At 46.3% G+C, this 19,864-nt stretch overlaps 1 protein-coding gene and 1 pseudogene across 1 annotated transcript; one reads left to right on the plus strand and one right to left on the minus strand.

Annotated features, from left to right (window-relative positions):
- The window catches only part of LOC118931896 (nucleophosmin-like), a 39,126-nt pseudogene extending 24,463 nt beyond the window's left edge, over positions 1–14,663 (minus strand).
- A 2,295-nt stretch (positions 14,664–16,958) lies between these two features.
- LOC130683123 (NUT family member 2F-like) lies at positions 16,959–19,449 on the plus strand. The gene is made up of 4 exons (XM_057499397.1): positions 16,959–17,019; positions 17,877–18,148; positions 18,667–18,783; positions 19,102–19,449. The coding sequence occupies exons 1-4, from the start codon at positions 16,959–16,961 to the stop codon at positions 19,447–19,449; spliced, it is 798 nt and encodes a 265-aa protein (XP_057355380.1).
- Positions 19,450–19,864: the final 415 nt, after the last annotated feature.

The raw sequence follows: 19,864 nt of genomic DNA on the forward strand, positions 1-19,864 counted from the left end.
AGACTTGTGGGGTGAATGCCTGCCAGTCTTGGCAGGGACTTCCTCATCAGAGGTTCTGTAACATAATTCCAGACAATGTTCCTGAAATAATTGCATATCTTCCATCCTTCTTAAAAATTCTATGAGATAGGCAATATCTTTTAATAATTTCCTTTGCTTTCTATATCAGTCAGAGAAAATACTTTCTTTCCCTATGAGACCCCTGAATGATACCTAAATTGGTGCCAGGAAAGGTAGCAAGCAAGTAACCTGCACGGAAGTAGAGGAGTCTGGAATTTTTTAGATGCCTTGGTTGGGGATGAAGATTGTGAAAATCCAACTAAGCATTATGTCCTGAACTATTACAGCTAATGACACATAGTTGCAAAACAGTTATGAATCAGTTAGGATCTGGGAAAAGCACTGGAAGACTTTGCCAAGTTATAGATCTTCTAGAGCCTGAAATTGGTGTAGGAATGCATTCTCAGGTAGCTAAATAAAAGCCAAAAGAATATAATATTAAGTAAAGATAAACTTATTAATATGGGTGCACTTAGCAAAAACTCTGGGGTTAACATACTTGTTCAAGCAGCAGGGAGTGATTCCAATGGGTCGCTTGTTTAAGAGCCTGAAATCTGAATTAAGTGGCGGCCATGCTAAGTGATGTTGAGCTGCTGGGATTCCCTTGTTATACAGAGGAAGAAACTCATCTCCTTGAAGAAGAGAATGCTGGAGTGGATCTACCATGTTTAATCTGCATATATGAATTATGGATAAATAATTAGCAATTTAGTTCTGTGGATAAATAATTAACAAAAGAAGCATCACATTTTTAAAATTAATGTATCATTGATTAACACTTTTATGAGGGTTTCACAAGAAAAACAATATGATTATTATATTCATCCTTATAGAGTCCCCCATACTCCATAACAATCACTGTCATTCACTGTAGTAAGATGCCACAGAGTCCCTATTTGTCTTCTTTGAGCTGCACTGTCTTCCCCGTGACCCCCCACACACCATGTGCACTAATCATGATACCCTATAATCCCCTTCTCCCTCCCTCCCCACCCACCCTTCCCCACCCTTCCCTTTGGTAACCATTAGTCCCCTCTTGGAGTCTGTGAGTCTGCTGCTATTTTGTTCCTTCAGTATTGCTTCATTGTTATACTCCACAAATGAGGGAAATCATTTGGTATTTGTCTTTCTCTGCCTGATTTAATTTGACTGAGCATAAATACTCTCTAGCTCCATCCATGTTGTTGCAAATGGTAGGATTTGTTTCTTTCGTATGACTGAATAGCATTCCTTTGGGTATATATACCACATCTTCTTTATCCATTCATCTACTGATGGACACTTAGGTTGCTTCCATATCTTGGCTATTGTAAATAGTGCTGTGATAAACATAGGGGTGCATATATCTTTTTGAATCTGAGCAGTTGTTTTCTTTGGGTAAATTCCTATGAGTGGAATTCTCGGGTCAGATGGTATTTCTATTTTTAGTTTTTTGAGGAAACTCCATATTGCTTTCCACAATGGTTGAAATAATTTACATTCCCACAAGCAGTGTAGAGGGTTCCCCTTTCTTCACATCCTCCCCAGCATTTGTTGTTCCTAGTCTTTTCTATGTTGGCCATCCTAACTGGTGTAAGGTGGTATCTCATTGTGGTTTTAACTTGCATTTCCCTGATAACTAGTGATGTGGAGCATCTTTTCATGCACCTGTTGGCCACCTGAATTTCTTCTTTGGAGAAGTATCTGTTCATATCCTCCGCCCATTTTTTAATAGGGTTATTTGCTTTTTGGGTGTTGAGGCATGTGAGTTCTTTATGTATTTTGGATGTTAACCCCTTGTTGGATATACCATTTACAAATATATTCTCCCATACTGTAGGCTGCCTTTTTGTTCTGCTGATGGTGTCCTTTGCTGTACAGAAGCTTTTTTGCTTGATACAGTCCCATTTGTTCATTTTTGCTTTTGTTTCCCTTGTCTGAGGAGTTGCATTCAGGAAAAAGTTGCTCATGTTTATATTCAAGAGATTTTTGCCTATGTTTTCCTCTAAGAGTTTTATGGTTTCATGACTTACATTCAGGTCTTTGATCCATTTTGAGTTTACTTTTGTGTATGGGGTTAGACATTAATACAGTTTCGTTCTCTTGCATGTAGCTGTCCAGTTTTGCCAACACCAGTTGTTGAAGAGGCTGTCATTTCCCCATTGTATATTAATTGACCATATATGCTTGTGTTTATATCTGAGCTCTCTAGTCTGTTCCATTGGTCTATGGGTCTCTGATTGTACCAGTACCAAATTGTCTTGATTACTGTGGCTTTGTAGTAGAGCTTGAAGTCGGGGAGCATAATCCGCCCAGCTTTATTCTTCCTTCTCAGGATTGCTTTGGCTCTTCTGGATCTTTTGTGGTTCCATATGAATTTTAGAACTATTTGCTCCATTTCATTGAAGAATGCTGTTGGTATTTTGACAGAGATTGCATTGAATCTGTAGATTGCTTTAGGCAGGACAGCCATTTTGACAATACTAATTTTTCCTATCCTTGGGCACAGGATGTATTTCCATTTATTGGTATCTTCTTTAATTTCCTTCATGAGTGCCTTGTAGCTTTCAGGGTATAGGTCTTTCACTTCCTTCATTAGGTTTATTCCTAGGTATTTTATTCCTTTGATGCAATTGTGAATGGATTTGTTTTCCTGATTTCTCTTTCTTCTAGTTTATTATTAGTGTGTAGGAATGCAGCAGATTTCTGTGTATTAATTTTGTATCCTGCAACTTTGCTGAATTCAGATATTAGATCTAGCAGTTTTGGAGTGAATTCTCTGGGTTTTTAAAAAATGTACAATATCATGTCATCTGCAAACAGGGACAGTTTAACTTCTTCATTGGCAACCTGGATACCTTTCATTTCTTTGTGTTGTCTGATTGCTGTGGCTAGGGCCTCCAGTACTATGTTGAATAAAAGTGGGGAGAGTGGGCATCCTTGTCTTGTTCCTGATCTTAAAGGAAAAGCTTTCAGCTTCTTGCTGTTAAGTGTGATGTTGGCTGTAGATTTATCATATATGGCCTTTATTATGTTGAGGTACTTGCCCTCTACACCCATTTTGTTGAGAGTTTTTATCATAAATGGATGTTGAATTTTGTCAAATGCTTTTTCAGCATCTATGGAGATGATCATGTAGCTTTTGTCCTTTTTGTTGATGTGGTGGATGATGTTGATGAATTTTCAAATGTTTTACCATCTTTGCATCCATGGAATAACTCCTACTTGATCATGATGGATGATCTTTTTGCTATATTTTTGAATTTGGTTTAATAAATTGTTGAGTATTTTTGCATTTATGTTCATCTGAGATGTTGGTCTGTAATTTTCTTTTTTTGTGGTGTCTTTGCCTGGTTTTGATATTAGAGTGATGCTGGCCATGTAAAATGAGTTTGGGAGTATTCCCATCTCTTCTAATTTTTGAAAAACTTTAAGGAGGGTGGGTATTATGTCTTCACTAAGTGCTTGATAAAATTGAGCAGTGAAACCATCTGGTCCAGGAGTTTTTCTTAGGTAGTTTTTTGATTACTGATTCAATTTCCTTGCTGGTAATTGGTTTATTCAGATTTTCTGTTTCTTCCTGGGTCAGCCTGGGAAGGTTGTATTTTTCTAGAAAGTTGTCCTTTCTTTTACATTATCCAGGTGTTAGCATATAATTTTTCATAGTATTTTCTCATAATGCTTTGTATTTCTGTGGTGTTGGTAGTGATTTTTCCTTTCTCATTTCTGATTCTGTTTATGTGTGTAGACACTCTTTTTTTTTTATTGATAAGTCTGGCTAGGGGTTTATCTATTTTGTTTATTTTCCCAAAGAACCAGCTCCTGTTTCATTGATTATTTTTATTGTTTCATTCTTCTTGATTTTATTTATTTCTGGTCTAATCTTTATTATATCCCTCTTTCTACAGACTTTGAGCCTCATTTGTTCTTTTTCTAGTTTCATTAATTGTGAGTTTAGATTGTTCATTTGGGATTGGTCTTCTTTCCTGAGGTAGGCCTGTATTGCAATATACTTCCCTTTTAGCACAGTCTTCCCTGTATCCCACAGATTTTGAGGTGGTGAATTATTGTTATCATTTGTCTCCATATATTGATATCTGTTTTGATTTGGACATTGTTCCATTGATTATTTAGGAGCATGTTATTAAGTCTCCATGTGTTTGTAGGCTTTTTTGTTTTCCTTGTGTAATTTATTTCTAGTTTCATACTTTTGTGGTCTGAGAAGCTGGTTGGTACAATTTCAATCTTTTTGAATTTATTGAGGCTCTTTTTGTGGTCTAGTATCTGATCTATTCTTGAAAATGTTCCATGTGCACTTGAGAAGAATGTGTATCCTGTTGCTTTTGGATAGAGTGTCCTGTAGCTGTTCATTTGGTCCATCTGTTCTAATACATTGTTCAGTGCCTCTGTCTCTTTATTTATTTTCTGTCTGATTGATCTGTCCTTTGTAGTGAGTGGTGTGTTGAAGTCTCCTAAAATGAATGCATTGCATTCTATTTCCCCCTTTAATTCTGTTACTATTTCCCCCTTTAATTCTGTTAGTATTTGTTTCACATATGTATGTCATCCTGTTGGGTGCATAGATATATATAATAGTTATATCCTTTTGGTGGACTGACCCCTTTGTCATGATGTAATATCCTTCTTTGTCTCTTGTTACTTTTTTTGTTTTGAAGTCTATTTTGTCTGATACAAGTACTGTAACCCCTGCTTTTTTCTCCCTATTCATTGCATGAAATATCTTTTTCCATCCCTTTACTTTCAGTCTGTGTATGTCTTTGGGTTTGAAGTGAGTCTCTTGTAGGCAGCATATAGACAGGTCCTGTATTTTAATCCATTCAATGACTCTATGTCTTTTGATTGGTGCATTCAGACCATTTACATTTAGGGTGATGATCGATAGGTATGTACTTATTGCCATTGCAGGCTTTAGACTTGTGGTTTCCAAAGGTTCAACAGTAATTCCTTTACCATCTAACAGTGTAATTTAACTCACATAGTATGCTATTACAAACACAACCTAAAGATTATTTTTTTTCCTCCTTTTTCTTCCTCCTCCATTCTTTATATATTAGGTATCATATTCTGTACTCTTTGTCTATCCCTTGATTGACTTTAGGGGTAGTTGATTTGATTTTGCACCTGCTTAGTAATTAACTGTTCTACTTTCTTTGCTGTGGTTTTATTTCCCCTGGTGACAGCTATTTAGCCTAAGGAATACTTCCATCTATAGCAGTCCCTCCAAAATGCACTGTAGAGGTGGTTTGTGGGAGGTAAATTCTCTCAGCTTTTGCTTATCTGAAAATTGCTTAATTCGTTCTTCAAATTTAAATGATAATCTTGTCAGATAGAGTATTCCTGGTTTGAGGCCATTCTGCTTCATTGCATTAACTATATCATGCCACTCCCTTCTGACCTGCAAAGTTTCTGTTGAGAAGTCTGATGATAGCCTGATGGGTTTTCCTTTGTATGTGATCTTTTTGCTCTCTATCTGCTTTTAAATCTGTCCTTATCCTTGATATTTGCAATTTTTATTATTATATGTCTTGGTGTTGTCTTCCTTGGGTCCCTTGTGTTGGGAGATCTGTGCACCTCCATGGCCTGAGAGACTCTTTCCCGGGATTGGGGAAGTTTTCAGCAATTACCTCCTCAAAGACACTTTCTATCCCTTTTCCTCTCTCTCCTTCTTCTGGTACCCCTATAATGCAAATATTATTCCATTTGGATTGGTCACACAGTTCTCTCAATATTCCTTTATTCTTAGAGATCTTTTTTCTCTCTGAACCTCAGCTTCTTTATATTCCTCCTCTCTAATTTCTATTCCATTTACCGTCTCTTCTACTACATCGAATCTGCTTTTAAATCCCTCCATTGTATGTTTCATTTCTGATATGGAATTTCTTAATGATGAATCTCTGTCCTAAATTCGTCCCTGAATTCTTGAATATTTTTCTGTACCTCAATGAAAATATTTATGATTTTGATTTTGAACTCTCTTTCAGGAGGATTGGTGAGTTCAGTTTCATTTTGCCCTTTTTCTGGTGTTTTTGAGATTTTTGTTTGAACCAGGTTCCTTTGACATTTCATATTTGTATGTAGTGCCCTCTAGTGCCCAGAAGCTCTAGTCTCTGGAGCTGCTTGTCCCCTGGAGCCATGTCAGGGGTCACAGGGGAGTGGCATTGGTGCCTGGAGGGAGGAAAGAGCTGTGTTCTGCTTCCCTGCTGCAGTGCCTGTCTCCACTCAGAACCAGTGGGCTGAGCACACAGGTATAAGCCTCTGCGCTTTGCATCTGTAACTGCTGTGGGCAGTGCCTCCCTCTGGCTGGCCTGACACCAGGGCAGGGACTTCCAGTTTATGAGTGGGTGCTGGCAGGTGAGGAGGAAGGTGCAGCAGGCTGAGTATGACAGTGGGTGTCCTCGGAGCTGAGTAGCCAGCCAGGGAGATGGACTTGAAGTTTCTGAAAGTTCCCTGCTGGGCAGAGCATGTCCAGACAACCTTGTCCACTTATCCCTTCTCCCCCACAGCAAGGTGCATGCAAACTCCACCCCTTCAGCATCCTTCTTACTGTTAGGCAGCGTTTCAGACTGCCCACCTTTCCTTTGTCCAAGAGCAGCCATATATGGATCCCTGTCCTCCACAAATGGCTGGAATCTCAGTCCCTCCAAGTATTCTGCCGTCTTAGTTTTCCAACCCCACTAATCTCCAGAGCACCATGTAATGTAGGTTCGTGCTCCCAAAGCATATCTCCAGGGCTGGGTGTTCAGCAGTCCTAGGCTTCCAATCCCTTCCCCACTTCATTTCTCTTCCTCCTGCCCATGAGCTGGGGTGGGGGAAGGGCTTGGGTCCTGCAGGATCAAGTCTTTGGTACGTTACCTTGTTTTGTGAGGTCTGCTCTGTTTTTCAGGTGTATGCAGTGTGGTGCAGCCTTCTTACCTGTTGCTCTTTTAGGATTAATTGTATTAACTATATTTTCATATTATATGTGGTTTTGGGAGGAGTTCTCTGTCTCACCTCTCACCCTGCCATCTTGAATCTCCCAATTTACTTTTAAATCCCTCCATTGTGTGTTTCACTTCTAATTTGTGTTCTTCAGCTCTGAGTGGCTCTTTCTCAGGCCTTCTATCTGTTGAAGTCCTTCCTGAGATCTTGAATACTTTTCTGTAAATCCATGAGCATGTTCATGACTTTTGAAATCTTTGTCAAGAAGATTGGTGATCTCTGTTTCATTGAGATCTCTTTCTGGGGTTCTGTCCTGTAGTTCTACTTGTATTGTATTCTTCTGCCTACACATTTTGTTAGGATTTCATTGTTTCTTCCTTTGTATTAGATACCTCTGCTATGTTTTCTGGCCTATCTAGTAATAGCTTTATGAAGAAAGCAGCTTCAGAATTTCCTTTTTAAGGCTGAATAATATTCCATTGTATGTATAGATCACATTTCATTTATCTGTTCATCAATCAGTAGACATTTGGGTTGCTTTTACCTCCTGGTTACTGTGAATAATGCTGCTATAAACATGGGTGTAAAAGAATTTAGCAGTTTTAAGCAGAAGTCAATAAATACAGAAAGACCTTAGCATGTTTTGGTGTTGATGGAATCTTGGGGTGACTGTATAATTTATCAGGCAAATGTGGTTACTTCTGAGAGTGAACTACTCTGTGAGTGAGCTACTGTTAATAATTCTCCTGGGACAACCAGCATATAACAGGACTCACAGGGCAAACTAGGTTATAGGCTCACCTTCATCTATGGGGATACAGAGGCAGCATTTTGGGATAATAATGACTGAATGAATGATGGCAGACAAGTGTGTAGCGTGAAAGGCATGGTCTTTACAGTTACACAGATCCTTCATGTGACTAAGCTTAGTGATTTCTTTGTAATTGATTTGACATTGTGTTTGTTGTTTTCCAGTAAGAGGAGGCAAAATATCTGAAATTTTGTAGCATATTTGAGTTTAAGATACAGAGAAATTTTCCTATGTTGAAAGAAGTATAATTTCCAAAAATAATCTGTTTTCTCCCCTATAAATGTTATACTAAGTTGCTCTGTTTTTAATAAATGGCATCTTTGTCTATTCCAGAAAGTTTATCTTTTAAAAAGTAATTTCAAAGAGTAATAGACTCTCCCAGTGGTAGGCATGAACTTTGACTCACCCCTCCTTTCATGGTGCATAAACCTCACCTGAAATATCAGGAGGAGCCCATCTAACTGCACTTGAGCACCCTGGGAATGGGGCCACCTCCACAGCAGCAGACTGCAGTTGTTATAGCCTGCTCTGCTTCCTAGAAGACAAATTCCATGTTTTACTCAATTTTCCACATTTTACTCATTTTTAGTAAATTGCACATCTTGTAAGATCTGGGGATCATATAGATTTTGTCAACCCTGAATTCCCGGGGGCTACAAAAAATCCTAGCACATTAGTTTTTGTTGATTGATGGAATGAATGAATGGACTGAATATTGGAAAATAAGGCATGAGGAAAGGTCTCTGTAGCACCCATTAGTCTGCATGATTTCCCCATAATGCTTCTGCCTGAGTCTTCATGAAGAATGTCATTGAGCTCAGTGGAGTGTATGACTTTAGATGCTTTTTTCAAGATGCCCTTCATTGCTCATAAATAACCATCAGCAGACACATCATCAAAGGACAATTTCACAGCTGAGCAATTAAGAGTGTCAGGCTAAAAATGGCTTGTGGACTCCACTAGTGAGGCTTTAAGAACAACAGTAATACCTGGTTAGTGTTTAGGCCACATCTAAGTCAGATAATGAAGAATAAAAATATACCTCCTCACCAGTCACGAAAGGACAAATGCTCTATGAGCCAGTGATGTGAGGTCCCTGGAGTAGCCAAATTCAGACAGGAAGTGGACTGGCAGGTGCCAGCAGTTGGCAGGGGGGTAGGGTGGTGGTGGGGGACTGGGGGCGAGGAAGGGACAGTTGGTTTCATGGAGACAGAGATTGGGGAGATGGGAGAGTTCTGGAGAAGGAAGTGGATGACAGCTGCAACAATGTGAATGTAGTCAATGGCACTCAAGTGTACACTTAAAATGGTTTAAATGGTAAATCTTGTTCATTTTACCAGAAAGCATAACCAAACATAACATACCGCCTCAGAAAGGCAAAGCCCTCTTCCACCCTATGTGGATGTTCAAAGAAGGGAGGGCCATACAATTTTCCCTTCCTTTTATGTCTTCCTGAGATGTCAGACTTGCTTTTTCTATTTGAGAAGACTCTGGCTCAAGAGTGTCAGGATAAAACTGACTTGCGGGCCTTCCAGGCTGCCTGGTTCTGGCGGCTGAACTGGGGCCTTGGCTCCCAGGGAAGCTACTAAGCAGAACTGGGGCTGGAGGTTCCTGAGCTATCATCAGTGTTTCCGGATGCCTAAAGGAAATCACAGACAGCACTTACAGAGTTGACACATCAGGTAACATCCTGGCATTTGAGTTCTGTCATCTCAGGGTGCCACACAGGCCCCTCGTGCTGATCAGAAACCCTAACACCATGGTGAGCGTTTTAAAAGAAATGCAGGTACAAATGATCACTTAGTATGACCAGATTCTTCCGGAGGTAAGTATTCTAAAACCTTGCTACTCAAAGGGGATCTGCAGAGCAGCAGCACGGGCATCACTTAGGGTTTGGCTAGACGTGCAGAACTGCTGGCCCTCCTCCACCTTTGGAATCAGTCTGCATATATTAACAAGATTCCCAGATGATTTATTTATACTTAACACTTAACTACCTGAAGACATGGACTCCATGGCAAACACTAAACAGGAACTTGATAGTCAGCAGCTTGGGAATTATCCATTCATGGAAGGAAAACTACTAAGGAGAGTTTCAGGCTGGGTGACTGCTGCTGGTTCAGAGCCCTTGCTTTGGGAAGGTTGGATTCCAGGCCGCTGAGAATCGCAGCCATTACTCGTAGGTTCCGGAGGAGGAGCAGGGGAGGCAGCTGACAGCACACATCCCACAGTGACTTAACCTCCACGGGCTGCACATCTCATAGGAGGCTGATGGTAGAAGGCTGAGGGTTCTGGGCCCTCCCGCCCTGTTCTCCCTCTGAAGTCTGGTCCAGCTGACCCTGGGCCCAGGGGGTTCAGCTGCCAGTCCACGATTAAGGCAGGTTTCTTTCTTCACAGGAATTCTCTTAGTAGCTAAGCAGAGTTCCATTTCTCTATATGATAGTTGTGGTTCTTTCCAGATGAGTTACTGTGATCATTTGAAGGAAATAGAGCAAACGTCACCCATATTTTAATACAGGACAGAAAGTTCCTAATTGGATGGAAACTCCATTTTCCTCAGGTCTTGCTTTAATTGATAACCGTATGTACAAGAGACCAGAATTACAACATACTGAGCTGGATGCTGTTTATGTGCAGTTAGCTCATTGCATTTCCCCAAATTCTGAGATTGTTCTACAGAAGGGGAAACAGGCTCAGGGAAATTACCAAACCTGGGCCAGGCCACAAACCCGTGATCAAATCCCTCAGTACCCTTAATCCCCAGACCTGTATCTGGCATGCCGGCATCTACAGCTAAACCTCAGCATCAGGCTAGTTGCATTTGTATTTCTCAGGGTTTGTGTCATCAACTGGCCCAGGTCATGTCTGCTCTGAGGCACCAATGGGACACTGACAGTGAAGAGCTTTGCAGGTGCTGAGGGTCTTACAGTTTCTGGTGTATGGGAATGACCAGGCAGCTTCACATCACAGGCTGCTGCACCTCCTGGTCTCTCAGGTGTCAAAACATGACAAGAAAGGCTGCTTTTGAAAGGTGTTTCCTGCAGAATGAAACCTAAGAGGTACTGGAAATCTTAGGGATATCTGAACTTGAGGGAATTTTTTGAACCTTCATCCCACGTTTCCTCTTTGAGGAAAAAAAATTATCTTGTGGGTCAGAGCACAGGGCAGGGGATGCCCTGCAGAGTGGCCCATCTCCTGAGACTCAGAGGAGTATTTTAATCACTCGCGGGAGTGAGACAAACCACTGGCTCTGCCTCTGGTGCGTGCGAAGCTCCCAGCACAGCAACTGGTGCTCCAAATGCCACATGGGGCACTACAAAGGATGCCTGGAGTGGGTGGTGGAGCCTGGATGCAGAGGCAGAACGGGCAGAATGAGGTGTGGCTGACCGGGCTGTGGGCCAGGCACTTTGCCAAACATAGTTATGACATGCCTGGTGCTAAAGGAATGTGAGAGAAATGAGAGAGCTTTTGTCTTCAAGAGCCTTAGGACACTGCAAAGGACAAAACCCACGACCCGAACACCTGTACAAAAATGCTGGTGTCATGAGCCCAGAGCCCCGTGCCTGGCCTGTGGAGGTGGGTTTGCTGTGCTCTGGCCTCTGAGGCCTCCTTCTCTCCATCCCCTCTTCAGGCCCTCTGTGGGGTTTTGCAGCAGCTCCCTGCTGTTGTCCTCTCCAGGCCTTCCCCACACTCCCCAGGGCAGCCAGGCTGACAGGTCTGAATGCAGTTGTTTGGAGGATCCCCTTGTCTCATTACCTCTGAGGTACCTTTTCCAAGTGCACCCGTCTTGGCCCCTGTGAGATGCATTGTGGCCCAGCTGCCAGGGGCACGAGCTGCAGCCAGACAGCGTGGGCTGGCACCCTGACTTGGCCACCTAGTGTGTCACCCTCGGTCAACTATTTCATCCATGCTGTGCTTTTAATTCTCAAATATGAGACAGAGAGCTACTTCACTGGATTGTTGTTACACTGTGTGTTGACACAGGTAACAGTGAATTGCACCGTTCCTGGCATGCGTGAGTAGGCAGTAAATGCTAGTTATGACCGACACTTACCATTCTCTCCCCATCGGTGTCTGTTATTTGCCAACTCTGGTCTTCAGGGTCAGGGACTGCCTCTGGTCATCTGTGAAGCCTCAGGGCCAGTGGTGAGCAGGGTGCTTACAAATATGCCGGAAGGGGAATTTTAAAACCCTCTTTGGAGGTGAGTATAAAGCTTGGCTGACAGATTTGGAAAAGGCATTGCTGGTAGGGATAATGACAGGGAGAACGTAAGGAAGGAATCTATGTGGGTGTGCGATATAATGAGTCCTAACAAATACATATTATTTCCCAGGTATATTTGTTCTTCGTCCACAGTTCCTGAAAACACTGCAGTCTTAAAGGTGAAATGGGTGTTTTGCCATGTTAATGAGGGACTTTTTGGACCACCACCCATGGGCAGGGGCTAGAGGCTGAATCAGCCAATGGCCAATCATTTAGTCAATCGTGGCTATGCAGTGAAGCCCTCGCAAAACTCCTGAGCTGATCCCTCTCTGCTTTCTTGGATCCTGCTTCTCAGTTGGAGAGAGCTTCTCTGCTTGTGTCCAGGCCCCAAGCTCCATGAGGATAGAAGTTCCTTTATTTGGGACCTTGCCCTATATATCTCTTCATTTGGCTGTTAACTAGCATCGTTTATAGTATCCTGTTATTAAACTGGAAGTGTTTCCCTGAGTTCTGTGAGCCACTCTAGCAAATTAATGGAACCCAGGGAGGAGGTCATGGAAACCTCCAATCTGTAGCTGTGAGGTCAGAGCACAGGAAATTGCCTGGGGCTTGCGACTGGCATCTGGAGTGGGCTGTGGAGGGCTGTCCTATAGGACGGAGCCCTTAACCCAGGAAATCTGGTGCTGACTCAGGGCACATAGCATCCGAATTGAGTTCTCCAACACTCTGCTTGTGTTCAAGATTGCTTGGTGTTATGTTTGGGAAGAGCCCCTCCCACATACCCACACACGTTGGAATCAGCTCTAGGAACCCAAATAGAGTTACACAACTATCACTGCTATGTATCATAGCTATTGTTATGTGAATATATGTAGGAAAAGACAACATAGCAGGGGGGCTGGAGGAAGCAACTTGAGGAGGTGGATGACCTCACAGTGAAACAGGAAGACAAGGATGAAGAATAAAGGGAATGATGGGGGCTCTGGAACAACCTGATATGTTGGTCCAAGGGCTGCATGGAGCACGTAGCACCTAACAGACTTGATGCGACAGAACAGGAAGAGAAGATTTCTGGTAGCAGAGAGACTAGTTAGAAAAACATGGCATTTATTTATTAGCTACTTATTAGCTACTGTAACAGCTACTATACCCAAGCCCTTCTACTTTAGAAAGAAAAGGCAATATTATGATCACATAGGACTTTTTTTTTATTGACAACTCATCCTCTACATACATACAGTATCGAACAAATTGTAAGTGGGTTGACAATTATATTAATGAATACAACCTCATAAACATTTACATGAAGCGACTGTTCTAGGTTCTGGAGCATTTTGTGCCAGGTACTTTAGTAACTATGACAAATGTAAAGGAACTCAAACTACTTTAAAATCCATGAGAATCAGCTTTCAAAAAAGCATACATGTCATTGCAGCAGGAATTAGTGTGCCAAAATCAGGAAAGTCAGTAATTAAATGGAAAAAGGACTCTGGTAAAGAAAAGTTGGTGATAAAAATGTTGTAGGTTAAAATAGGTTTAAAAATTTGAGTCATTCGCCTTAGGATCTAGAAAGGATCCTCCGGCAAGGACCCAGGGGCCACGCCCCTTCTACCCCCAATTTTTGAGTTTGTATCACAAAAGGGTGCTGAATTTTCTCAAGTCCCATTTGTGCATTGATAGAGACAGATTATTTTATCCCCTCCCTGTGTTAATTCAGTGTGTCCCATTCATTTGGGTATGTTGAACCATCCTCACTCCCAGGAATAAATCTGACTTGATCATTGTGTATGATCTTTTTAATGTGGTGTTTAATTTGATTTGCTAAAATTTTGTTGAGGATTTTTCCATCTATGTTTATCAGGGATATTGGCCTGGAATCTTATTTTATTGTATTATCCTGTCTAGCTTCAGTATCAGGTAATGCTGATCATCTAAATGAGGCTGTAAGTGCTCCCTCCTATCCAATTTTTTGGAACCATTAAAGAAGGACTATATTAATGTCTCTTTAAGTGTTTGGTAGAGTTCACCAGTGAAGCCATATCATCTTGAACTTTGCTATTTTTGGAGGTTTTTAAAAATTGTTTCAATCTCATTTGTTCTTGGTGTGTTCAGACTTTCTATTGCAGCTTGATTCAGTTTTGGTGAATTATGTTTCTAAGAATTTATCCATTTCTTTTAGGTCATCCAATTTGTTGGCACATAACTGTACATGAATATCTCCTATGACCCCTTTTATTTCTGAGTCATCAGCCGGGCCGCTGCACCTCCACGCTGAGAGCCCGTGAGGTGTTGGAGACAGGCAACCGCCCGCGCGATCCCGCCTCCAGGCAGCCGCCACGCGCCCAGGCAGCGAGGATGCAGGGGCCACACCCCCTCACGCACCAGGCGGAGCAGCCGCCCGCAGGCCCGGACCAACGACACGGCCGTTGGCCCCGCCTCAGCGCGCTTCCGCGCAGCTCGAGCAGACCCCGCAACGGACCCTGAGAGCCGTTGGAGCACCCGGTCTGCGCGCCCGCGCCCGCGCCCGCAGCCGCTCCCTGGGCGTGTGCTGCGCGTGTGTGCGACGTGAAGCGGGAATCCGCGGTTGGGAGGACCCTGCTTCAGGGTCCCAGAGCCTCGGACCTGGGCCTGCTTTCTGCCACCTGTGGACTGGGTAACCCCAGCCCGCATCCTGCGCTCGGTCGCCTGTGCACCGCGGGGTGGCTGCCTCGCAGCTGTCCTGTCTCACAGGCCTTAGGGGCAGCGGGCTGACTCCCTAGGTTAGCGCCCCACCCCTGAGTTCAGCGGCGGCTCTCAGAGACGGGCTGCAGCTTCCCTCCAGACCTCATCAATATTAAAAACATTTGCTCTGCCCATGATCCCCTTAACAAGATGGAAAGAGGAATTACAGACTGGGAGCAAATATTTGCAAAACATGTATCTCACAATGGACTAGTATCCAAAATATAAAAATAACTCTCTGAGAACACTCCTGGCTCAGAGCTCTAGACCCACCCGGGAAACACTCGGGGTTCTTCCATGGGCCTGCTGCACTAGGTGTCCCCTTCATGGCACCTCCTGAGTGCATGCAGGTTTCCCGGTGAGCACGCCTCCAGGTGGAGGGTGGTGGGCACACCCTGCTCTGTGAGCATGGCGCTCTGACCTGGATTCACAGAGGCCAAGGGGCCAAATGAAGTTGCATAGCAGGCGGCGTAGGAAGAGCTTTACTCCCCTCCTCTTCTGGAGGGAATTTCATAGAATTTGAGCTGGCAGTGACAAAAACAGGCAGCAGAAGCCACTTTGGGACTTGAGTTTGTAGTGCATTCCAAGAGGCTCCAAACACCAGTCCAGCCTGTTGCAAGGTGGGTACTGGGTCTCAACTCCGCAACCTCACCTACCGCACTAAAACCTTACGTGCACACGTGATCTCCCCAGTCTGCTGCTCTTCCCTGACTGGGAGGAAGTTCCTCTGTCCGCTAAGGCCAGAGACCCACGTCTGGAGATTTTTGTTTGCTCGAAAGACACCTGCCCCTGGCCTTCCTGCAGGAATGGTCAGAAATCAGAGTGCAGAGGACTGTCATCTCACCCTTGCATGGCTGGTGTTTTCAAACACATTTGGGCTAACAACTCTGTCTGCTTCTGGAGCCTAGGCTTTTTGATGGAGTCATACAAAAAGGGGTGTGGAATTGAGATGAGATAATTTTTCCACAATGCAGTTTTCCACTTGGTGGTCCTGAGAAGAATAAGCAAATCCTACATCAAAGCCATGAGGGAGAATCTTGTCCACAATTGGTGGAGGAAGCAAGAGGGAAGCCTGCCTTTCGTGAGCGTCTCAGTACCATACTTTGCTTCACCATCCCTCTGAATATGAAGTTACTTGGTGCAAATCATGTAAGGTTTCCCACGATAAAATCCCAAGTCCTGGGAGATGTCTGCAAGTTGTTGTTTCAATCCCCAGCAGGAGTTCTGTTAAATAAAGCTCACTGTGATTTGCTTGCAAGGCTGTAAATATATCAGAACCTAAATGAATTTTCACCTGAAGAGAAAACAGAAGGAATGAAAAAATAAGAAGAGATTGCATTTGCCTTTGGCCACATAGTACATGTCTCAGAAGATCTGCACAATCAGATGACACTGGTACCCAGTGGACAGAGATCTGGGCTGCTGGGAAAGAGGTGGGAGGAGGACTTGCCACTATACTTCCCATGTTTGTAATGGACTGTGAATCATGCAAAGGTCTTACTTGTGTGAGATAGTGCATTAAAATAATTAAAAAGGTAAAAACATATTTAGCAGGAGCATGATGTCCTGAGAAAAGCAAAGGAGGAATTTCTGGTCTTGGATGTGGAGGCTGCAGGGCCTTTCTTTGATGGGCTGGGGCTTTCCAGCAACGGGGGCCTGGCTGGGGTCTGCAGGGCCTCCCCAGACAGCCCTGGGGACACACGGGCTGCTTCCTAAAGCGCGATGGGCACAGTGCACCAAACAGGCCACGGCTGCACAGACATCCCCATGTGAAACGCAGGGCTGCCCGTGGCCATGAGTACCGGGGTGCTTGTCAGAGCACACGTTCCCATGGGTTCAGAATGCCCAGCCTCTGTGGAAGTCAGTCATGAGCGGTAGGAAGCAGTGGCTCCCTGGCCGCAAACTAGGTCGATGGACACAGAATGGAAGTAGCGGGAACAACAGCGAGGACCTTGGTGCTGTGAGCCCGAAAACGATTTGTAAGCAGCCAAGAGGCACCCACCGAGGGTGTGGCCCTGTAAGCTGGAAAAGCACCTGTGCTCTAGCCCACCTGCCAGAGTGCCCATGGAATGCCTCCCCCTCCCTCCTGCCTAAGCCCACCTGCCCCTGCCCCTCCCCCACTGCAGAATGTCTGGACCCCCTACATTCTAGGCCTGTTTAGATTCAAACTTGCCCTCCCTGAGTGGGCTCCTGAGCAGTTGGTGGAGGAGGCTGCTCTCTCGGACTGACTGCACTGGGTCCTCGATGTCGAACGGCCAGGCAGCTGCGGTCGGCTCTCAGCCCGTGGGGATGACTTCAGGAGGAGGTAAGGCCTGAAGGCTGGGTGGGACTGTTTCAGGGGCCCCCACCCACCGGTCCCTGGGATTCAAATGTGACTCTTATCCAGGCACAGTGGTTAGACCATCAAGGGAGGAGAGAGCTCCGGGCCCGAGGGTATCTCACCTTGCAGGTGGGGGGGCCTCTGGGAACCTCAGGAGGCCCTGGGAAGGTGGCTTCTGTAGGTGGGTCAGGTGACACGAGGGAAGTGCCCTGAGCAGGGAGAAGGGACGGCCACCAACACGCTGCTGCTTCCTAGAAAGGAGGCAAGCCATGGGCCCTGTGTTTGGGGAGGCTCTGGTGGTGGCTCGGGGGGATCCCAGGAAAGCCCAGTCCTGAATCCTTCTCTTGGGCACACGGCTGGCCCCACGATGTCGTCCCAAGGGATCTGGAGTGGACTTTGCCAGACCCCACAGTGCGCTAGGAGAGGTAGAGAGACTTGGTCTGAGCCAGAAAATTGTCCAGGGGCCCTATCTGTGGCCAAGTCTGCAGGCACATGTCCTTGCCATGAGCAAGGCCACAGCGTCCCCTGACTGCTGGAGCCCAGACCTCCCGCCCTCCCTCCAGCCAGAGCTCCTCTCCTCTGGGCAGTGGGCTGTTGTTGGGCTCAACGGGGACAGGGCAGCCGGGTGACACCAGCAGAATAGGACTTGGGCTCCTGAGTCATCCTGAATCCTTCTCCCTGTGAGGAGACTCAGTTGTGTAGAGCCACTTCCTTCTGGTGCCTGGGGACCAGCTGGCTCTGTACCCCCACGGGAATGTCCCCAAGCTTGGTCCTCCCTGAGCACGCTCGGTGCTGGGCAGGTGCCACCGGGCACCCACACTCCTTCCCTGCATCCTCCTCAGCTCGCATCCCCGAGAAGTCCGGCACTGGGGCCCAGCCCGCCACTGCCCAGGCGCACCAGTGCCAGCGGAGCCTGCACACCGAGGCGCTGACAGAGAACACCCCCAAGGCTGTGACCAAGGACATCGGCAACACAGCTGAAGGGGCGCCCGGTGGAGAACGGGGAGAGGAGAGCTCCGGGCTGCCACCGGGAGAGGAGGGTGACTACCCAGACCCGGGTCTCCTTACCTACCTTGACGAACTTTGTGCACAGGACAAATACTTCCTTGCCAAGGTGGGCTGGCCCTGGCCCGGGTGCCACAAGATTTTGGGGAGCAGCACTCCCACCACCCAGGTCTGGGTGGTGCCCAAGGAGCAGGGATTAAGTTTGTTTCTTATTCCTGAGCTCTGGTGTGTGTGTGTGTGTGTGTGTGTGATGGTGGATGTGCACATGTAGGTGTGTAAATGTGTGTGTGTCTGTGTGTTGTACAGGGATAACCCAGGTGAGCCAGGGGTGTGCATGTTGTTGGTGTGCATGTGTACACATAAGTACGTGTATATATACTTGTGTGGGTGTGGGTGTGCATATGTTTGTGTGCGTGTCTCTTGGGTGTCTGGCACACACATATATACATGTGTATATGCTGTGCATGTGCATGTGTGCCTGTGATCGGGGACCGTGACCATGTCTTTCCAACACCCCCTTGTTGTGGAGGATGGGGCTGGTCTCTGCTTTTCCCTTGCCCTCCCGGTCCCCTGGGTGCCCAGGAGATCCCCTCCAAGGGTGCTCACAGCCTCTTGCTTCTGTGCCAGGTGGACGTAGTGCTGCACCCACGCTTCCTGGAGGAGTTGCTCTCTCCGGATCCTGAGCTGGACCTCTTGGCCCTCGCTGAGGAGCTGGAGAAGGAGGAAGGACTGTCCATCTTACAGGTGAGCTGGGAAAGGGAAGGAGACAGGTGAGCCCGGGGAGGGGGCAACCCAGGTGAGCCAGGGCAGGGGACCCCAGGACAGGATTCCTTCCTGACTGCCCCCTGCGTTGCATGGCAGGAGTGGCTGGGAGGGCCTCTCTGAGGGTGGGGGCTGGGCAGGAGGAGAGCAGGGAGAGGATGGGGAGCCGGGGAGGTGAGGGAGGATGCAGGCTGAGGTACCAAGCGGGAGGATGAGGTTGGCAGGAGAGCCACAGTGGCTGTCATTGGCATGGCACCTCCTCCCCCTCAGGCTGCCTCATGGTCCCCTCTCTCCTCACAGCTGGAGCACAGCCGACTCCTGGAACTGACGCAGGAGGAGGAGGGTGTGCAGGCCTCCCTGAGTCACAGCGCACCCCAACTGGACATAAGGCCTTCTGTGTCTGAGGCCGGCCATTTTCCCCAGAGGCCAGGCCTCAGCCCCACTGGCCCTCCAGCTGCCAAGGCCAGCAGTCAGCCCCCGTGTGCAGGCACAGCCCCTGCTGAGAAGACACCTCTGCCAGGGGCCAGCCTCGGGGTCGCTGGGGGGCCAGCCTTTGCTCTGGGTCTTGGCCGCCCCTCACAGGCCCAGAAGAGAAAGGGGGACCCTTTTGTCCCAGAGAGGTCTAAGAAGCGGCACTGCAACCAGTAGGGAGGAGCCGGCCCTCCAGGGCAGCTTCAGGCTCCTCCACATCCCAGTCCTGATTCTGGCTGCTGGGGGACAGGGAGGGTGGGGTGGGAGAGGCGGGAGGGAGGGGCCCCTGGGGGTGGCTGGTTGGCGGGTGGGATAAGAGGGTGGTGGGAGAGGTGGGTGGTGGTGGGGTTCAGCCCATTTGACCTTTTGTTTGTAAATGTAAGTAAAGCCTGTTTTGTTAGGAAATGTTCTGGGCTTCTCCGTGGGAAGGGGCGCCGAAAGCAAGAAGGTCCTGGGCTTCGGGATCCAAGGCGGTGTCCCCGTTCCCCCTCCGGATTCACGTGCATTCTCCAGATGGCTCCCAACAGCCCCCCCGCCCCCATAAACCCTCAGCCCCACGCCTGCTCCTGTGGAGGTCGCTCTTGGGAGTCCC

This window comes from Manis pentadactyla, chromosome 3 (assembly GCF_030020395.1).
Source record: "Manis pentadactyla isolate mManPen7 chromosome 3, mManPen7.hap1, whole genome shotgun sequence".
Taxonomy (NCBI): Eukaryota; Metazoa; Chordata; class Mammalia; order Pholidota; family Manidae; genus Manis; species Manis pentadactyla.

What these genes read in the sequence shown, in the direction of transcription:
- LOC130683123 (XM_057499397.1), top strand. Translation starts at nt 16,959, where the DNA reads ATGTCGAACGGCCAGGCAGCTGCGGTCGGCTCTCAGCCCGTGGGGATG. An exon ending in ACAAATACTTCCTTGCCAAG is followed by an intron (nt 18,149 to 18,666) that starts GTGGGCTGGCCC and finishes CTTCTGTGCCAG; the next exon opens with GTGGACGTAGTGCTGCACCC. An exon ending in AAGGACTGTCCATCTTACAG is followed by an intron (nt 18,784 to 19,101) that starts GTGAGCTGGGAA and finishes CTCTCCTCACAG; the next exon opens with CTGGAGCACAGCCGACTCCT.